This window comes from Echinops telfairi, unplaced genomic scaffold, assembly GCF_000313985.2.
Source record: "Echinops telfairi isolate 266 unplaced genomic scaffold, ASM31398v2 ScPeMD7_7465;HRSCAF=8503, whole genome shotgun sequence".
Classification (NCBI taxonomy): domain Eukaryota; kingdom Metazoa; phylum Chordata; class Mammalia; order Afrosoricida; family Tenrecidae; genus Echinops; species Echinops telfairi.
The window spans coordinates 5,776,980-5,784,134 of NW_022111365.1; the positions used below are offsets into that span (position 1 = coordinate 5,776,980).

A 7,155-nucleotide genomic window follows, 5' to 3' on the forward strand; every position below is an offset into this window, starting at 1 on the left:
ACCCTATGGTATAGGTCCAGAACCTATGCTGAGTGAAAGCAGCCAATCACAAAAGGGGAAAATATTATATAAGACCGCTGTTATAGGGGAATAAGAACAACTTCAAGAACAAAGGAAACAGACTTTGGAGTCTGACAAGGAGGAGAGGACAAGGGAGGGAAGATGGAACAATGGATCACACTGCTGACATGTGTTAACTTGAGTGAAAAGGAAAATAGAAGTCCACAAGACATAGAAATCAGGGAGGAGTTGAAGGCTAAACTGTGGGATGAGTAGTTTAAATAGGTGAACACAAAGCTGATGATATGAAATGTAATTTACATAACTAATTTATAATTAAAATAATAAAGAATTGTTAACACTAAATCATACAAATGTTAGGATTTGTAAAACTTTTATTAAAAAGACTTTAAAACAAGAAAGGTTTTCTTTATTTATTAAAAAGCGAAATTCCTTTACCTGTGAGGATCCTGGAGTGCCGAGTAACTGACTATTTAGTAGCATATGATCAGGACATGCAGGCTGTGAAAAACTGATCCCTTGTACCAGTTTATCAATGTTTGAGGGACTGCTGTCCCATAAGGAAAGACCTGTCCGTGGTTCCGGCTGGGAGCTGGAGTACTTCACGCTTTCTTCACTGAGGCATTAAAATAAGAGGGAGAAATGTTTTCAGTAAAATCTATCATAACTTTCTAGTATCACACTACTATTTCCAGTGATATTACATTCATTATTACGAAAAATATGGATATATATTATATTTCTCATGAAGAATATTATCAGCAATCATTTGATCCTTGTTGGTCTTACCTATTTGCACTAGTTACTGGAGAGAAGTCCAAATTGGATTGAATGTGCTTAGAAAATCCACTTGGAGACTCTGATACCCCTCCTGAAGTGACCTGGGGCCTCCTTGGCACTTAGAAAAGATAAATACATACGCTTTCAAGTCTTCTATGAAGATTTCTTTTTAATTAACCCAACCAGCAACTTACAGAAATAACATCATATCTGAATACATCATGCCTAAATACAAAGTACAAGATATTTAAGCATGCTCCAAATGTGGAGGAGCATGCTAAAGCTATAATTTTAATGGCAAGATCTATAGTAATAGACCAATGTCAAGAAAGAGAAAAGGCCAAAGGAAAATAATTTATTTAAATAAAAATAGAATATGAATTTGCTACATCTATCATTCTTTGCTCTCTTGGCAAGCCGATAATGCGTATAGACATGGTTAGACTCCCAAAACCAAGGCATTATGTAAAAATTTGCATTTTGCAAAAATGGAATAGGGGCACCTCAGATCCCAAACTGGAGGATGGCTACGTCATTACCCAACAGTCAAAATTAACTCATTACATAACTGCCAAAATTATGATCATGGCATGTAAACTGGGAAAAAATGGTCCCTTGTACTAGTTTATCAGCGTTTGAGGGGACGGTCTCCCATACAGACCTGTCCATGGTTCTGGCTGAGGGCTGGAGTACTTCCTATCTTCACTACCAAAGTGCATCGTTGCATAACTGCCAACACGCTCGAAACCATGGCCCAGCCAAGCTGACCATCACACCCAGTGTTACTTTCACCTCAGACTTCAGAATTCATTACTGCCAGATGTCTGTCAATAATGTGCAAAATAGTCATATTTTTTACCATTGTCGTAAGTGTGAAGGGTCAGATACCAAGATAGTGAAGAACAGGTGCATTTTTTTCATGGTTACTACCCTCACCTGGACATTGCTAGTTAATTCTGTTTCTCTATTCCGTTTATTCTGCCTTACTCCAGAATGAATTATTTCCGAATTTCTACATTCTTTTTGAATTTCCAAGACCACCTTCCAGTACCTCATTACTCTTAACATGATACGATCCACTTCGTAGACAAAACAAAGCCATTAGATTAAAACTCCCTCAATTTGCCACTGCCAAATTTGTTGACACACTTGCAAACTTGAGCATCCCTTCCTCCTCATACACTTAGTATAAATGTTTTTAACCTCTTCCTATCAAAAACTATGGAAAAACGTATAGCAAAAAAGATCTTTTAAAATCAAACATATAATCATGCTATATCTTGCTTAAAATCTAAGAGCCCAATGGCCTTATAGTAAATTCAAAATCCTTAATATATCTTACAGGCCCTCTCCACAACTTTGCCACCATCACACTCCAGCCTTACCTGAAATCCTTCTCCTCCCTTTCTAGTCACTCATTATTCAACAAATATTTTACTAAATGCCTGAAAAATACCATACACTGTGCTGTACACTGGTGCTACAATGGCACCATACACTGTTGTACACTGGACCATACAGAAATACCACACACTCTGTTGTACACAGGTGCTCCAGATCTACAAAATAGATATGGTCTCTGTCCGTTTTCCAAAAGCACACTGAATAAACTCCAAAACTAACATGCTGCTTTCTCTGCTCAGAATCAGATCTGCCATTCACCTTGTCTGGCTAGCTCCCTTTTAAACTTCATCTTTCAGATTTTATGTCATTTCCTCAGGAAAGCAAACCTTCTCCGTCCCCTAAGACTTGGTCAAACACTTAGCTATAGTACCCTGGTTTACCCTTTATGTAGTAATAAAATTATTTTTTACATTTCCTTTTTTTCTATTACATATGAAAACATCCATCAGAAGAGACCACATCTATCTTGTGTTGTTCATTTGTGATGCTGCTGACTCTACAAGTACTATTCTTTCGTAGATAAAAAGACTTAGCATTTGAAGGTTACCTTTCTTGAGTGGTTTGTTGTACCATCTGTCTTTTTTTATGTCTGGTATAGTAATCCTTACAGATGGATTTTCAACTAAAATTTTATGCAGCAGAGCTATAAAAAAAATTAAGACAACATTTACAAGAGTCATGCAGATTAGATGGGCTCAATATTAGGAAAGAACAACCCTAGAAAGAACATCTTGTTTGGTAAAAAAATCAACAAAAACCAGGGAAAACCTTAAAGTGAGGATTCACACAACAACCACAACAGTGAGCTCAAACATCATGAAGGTGGAGGAGGACCGGACTATGTCTATTTCTGTGAGACAGAAGATTGCCATGAGTCTGAGGCAACTCAACGCAACTGAAAACAATGTGATTGTTGGAGAGGGCACATTTTCTATTGGCCTTATGTCCAAATATCATTTCTGGAGAAAAGAGAAGATAAAGCTACTGTATTGTTGCTTTAATTTCAGGCAGGTCTTCATTATTGCTGTGCATTCTCAGGCTGTTTCTCACAGCTCTAATTCTTAATTGCATGCAAATAAGCAGAAAGGTAAGCAAGAGAAAATGCTTCTCCTACATGGCAATATTAACAAACACTGCCTCGGCTGGTGGATTCAAACCACCAACTTTTGGGTTAGCAGCCCAATGCTAACCAAAGTCCGCCACATCACCAGCCTTTAAAACATTTATGTAAACCTAAAATTATAGTCATGGAAAAATGCTCACAAAGAACATCAAAAAACTACATTATAAAATAGCATGTTTTTCTAAAACCACACATATTTACATAATATTATGTATATAAGAAGCACATATTAAGCATACATTATCATACAGTCTTCAAGTCATATTAAAATATAAAATTATAGGGATGTTTTTCACTTACTTTGAACTTCTAATTTATCTACAAGAAACATGGATTACTTATGTGAAGTTTTTTAAAGTTAAAAAGAAAAAACATAGATTAAGAAAAAATATTCAAAAAGCACTAGACTTCACTTATCTAAGAACTCAGTACTTTGAATCAGTATAACCCACTTACCTAGAGGAGCAGAATCAATTTTTTTCCAAGGGTTTAGGTAAGTTTTTTTTTCTTTCCAATCAAAATATTCCTGACAACTGTCAGTGGGCTGGTCCCATGGCAATTCTATAAAAGAAAGTCCCAGTTTTCTGAATATTCATATCAAAATATACTAGAGATTTTTAGGGGTGGGAGATTTCTTCCAATTAGTATGCTTTTTCAATAATATCAACTCAAAGGAATTTCAGAAGTACTTCAAAGATGAATGCCTTAACTTCTCATGTAGTAACATGAATTTTACAGATATTTTTCATATAGTAGCTATAATATCTTATTTTTAGAAATGTTTGCGATTAAACATTATAGATTTCAATACAACATATGTGACTTTTCAGAGGACAGGAGTTTTATTTTATCATCATTAAATAGTTCTTACCTCCAGCCAACATTGCAGTAAGGACTATTCCACAAGACCAAATATCAACTGGTTCTGCATTAAATTCTTTTCTCTTTAAAAGTTCTGGAGCGACATAAGGTAAAGTACCACACATCTTATTTAGTAAGCGCTCACGATTATTATGCCGAAACACTGTTGCCAAGCCAAAGTCAGAGATTTTGAGGTTATCTATACCAATAGGAAGAAAAAAGAAAACTTGGTAAAAATACTCTATAAATATACCTGGTTAAATCCAAAAGTGTTGCTACAGAACCATGATACTATTAAATAGAAATATACAAATGTGAAACTATTATTTATTGGCATATCCTCCCATCCAGGTCCTATATAGTTCTGAAGATAGTTTTTGCATGTACTGAAGTGGTCAAGGATTTCACTTTGCTTGAGTCCACAGTAATTGCTCATGGGAACCAAAAGTCATGAAATTAAATGACATTGGGCAAATCTGCAAAAGATTTTTTCACAGTGTTGAAGAACAATATGTCATTCTGAAGACTAAGTGTGCCTGACCCAAGCCAGGATACTTCTCATTGCCTAATATGCCTATGAAGGTTGGACAATGCCCATCAGTAGTCATTTGAATACCCCCCTCTCAGAACGGCCACAACGAAGAGAAGAGCCAGTCCGGGTGCAGTATAGCACCGATGAAACATACAACATTCCTCTAGTTCTGTAAGGCTTCCCTCCCTCCCCCGCTACCATGACCCCAAATCTATCTTACCAATCTGACTAGACCAGAACATGTATACTGGTACAGATAAGAGCTTGAAACACAAGGAATTCAGAACAGATAAACCCCTGAGGGCTAAGAAGGGGAGCAGTGATACTAGGAGGGCAAGGAGGGGTGGGGGAACCGATCACAATGTTGCTCAACCTTGAAGAGAATGATACACACAAAATGCGTCATTGTGTAGGAGGGGAGGCAGGGGATGGTAGCACAGAGCAAGCTTCAAAACAATGATCACATCAGGTTTCACGTTAGTGGGCATTTTACCTCTGCTTCCTAACTTTCTTTCCTTTTTTAAAGCATTTTATTGGGGGCTCTTACAGCTTTCATCACAATCCATATATCCATTGTGTCAAGCACATTTGTACATTTGTTGCTATCATCATTTTCAAAACATTTTCTTTCTACTTGAGCCCTTGGTATCAGCTCATTTTCCCCCTCCCACCCTCCTACTTTCTAATTTTCATGGACATTACATATATATTAATTCTTAAGTATTAAATTAAACAAACAAACGAAACCTCAAACTCACTACAATCGAGTCGATTTCTACTCACAGCAGTCCCCTACAAGGCAGGAAAGAACAGTCCTAGTGGGTTTCCAAGACTATAATTCTTTATGGGAGTAGAAAGTCTCATCCTGTTCCCCAGACACATGGCTGGTGGTTTCAAACTGCTGACCTTGAGGTTAACAGTTCAATAAGTAGCTATTATGTAATAAACCTTAAAACATTGAAAATGATGATGGCAGCATACGTACAAATGTGTTTCACACAATGGATGGTTGTATGGATTGTAATAAGAAATGTAAGAGCCCCTAGTAAAAGTATTTTTTTTAAAGCCAGTGTTTGAGACGCTGGAAATCTATTACCAAAAGTTATGAATGAAAGGCATACTGCAATTAGTGCTTTTTGAGATTACTTAAGGAGCTTGATGGCACAGTCAGTGAGTTAATCATTACACTGCGAACTGCAAGATCAGTGGTTCAAACCCATCAGCTGCTCTGTAAGAGAAAAAAGAGGCTGTCTGCTCCTGTAAAGAATTTACAACCTAGGAAACTCTATGGAGCAAGTTCAAGGCCATCTTATGGGTTGCTGTGGGTCACAATCCACTCAATAGCAGTGGGTTAGAGGAACTCAAATCATGTGATTTTTTAATGTTCTTTGAGTGCTGGGTATAGAAGGAAGAAGCCTGAAAGAACAAGATCAGCACTACAGAATGGATGAGTCAAGGTTTCTCAAGGAAATTCTTTTCGGATAGTCCCTGCTACTGTTAAAGAATGAGCAGGTGAGAGAAAAAAAAAGAAGAATGAGCAGGTGTATTGTTGTGATGGGGAAAAAATTCCTTGGAGTAATTTTCCTGACTTTTTCTCATCAGTATAGTTGTCAATTTTCCTAAAAGTTCTTCATCATAAACCATATGATCATCCTGTGTCCTTTGAGAAAATCTCTCAGGATTATCCTTGTGGCGGGCCCCAAAACGATCACTAAACCTTCTGCACTGATCTCTCTGCCATGAACCTAATTGGTCTAACAGATCAGTTCATAAGTCAGTTTTGACTGGACCTTTTTATTCTGAAGGTACCTTAAAGGAGCTAAGACAAGTGTATTGCTAATATAACTTGTCTGTAGCCATCCACTGACTGAAGGGACATATTTAAACACATTTTGTTTGGAATGAACAAACACACACACATATAAATTGGAACCCCAGTAGCAATCTTCTTGACTTACCCTGGTACAGGAAGTATTGGCTTTTATTGGAAAATCACTGATTTAAGACATGTAGTACTCATCCCCCTAAGAATAACCAATATAAACAAAAAGAAATAAAACCAGCAAAAATATTACTAACTATGCTAAAACAAGAAAGAGGCTTGATTCTCATCTATCAATTTAGAGAAATGCCACTGGAACACAAACTATTTTGGCCTAAGTTAAGAAATAGGCTGGTGTCTTTAAGGGAGCTGACCTCCTGAAAAGGCGCACTTGAAACTTTGGATGAGAGAAAAAGAGCTAACGTTCTATGTGGGAAACAGAAGGATTTCTCCCAAGTTGTCTCCCCCAAATATATGCCAAACTCAGCTGCTTGCGAATGACTATAAACTTGGAGGTCATCAGAAGTAGATCAGGGGGGCTTAAGTGGAGAGGAAATGTTTTGAGAATGAATGTACAAATGCACTTTACACAATTGAGGTGTGTATGGATTG

General features: G+C 37.1%; 1 protein-coding gene across 1 annotated transcript in view; it reads right to left on the reverse strand.

Annotated features, from left to right (window-relative positions):
• Positions 1 to 7,155, reverse strand: part of CHEK1 (checkpoint kinase 1) — a 29,799-nt gene that overhangs the window by 14,727 nt on the left and 7,917 nt on the right. Inside the window, exons 3-7 of the mRNA XM_013007614.2 lie at positions 4,200 to 4,388; positions 3,785 to 3,889; positions 2,753 to 2,848; positions 811 to 919; positions 460 to 637 (exon numbers count right to left, since the gene is read on the reverse strand). Coding sequence (XP_012863068.2) covers positions 460 to 637; positions 811 to 919; positions 2,753 to 2,848; positions 3,785 to 3,889; positions 4,200 to 4,388 — 677 coding nt within the window. The remainder of the gene's footprint in view (positions 1 to 459; positions 638 to 810; positions 920 to 2,752; positions 2,849 to 3,784; positions 3,890 to 4,199; positions 4,389 to 7,155) is intronic.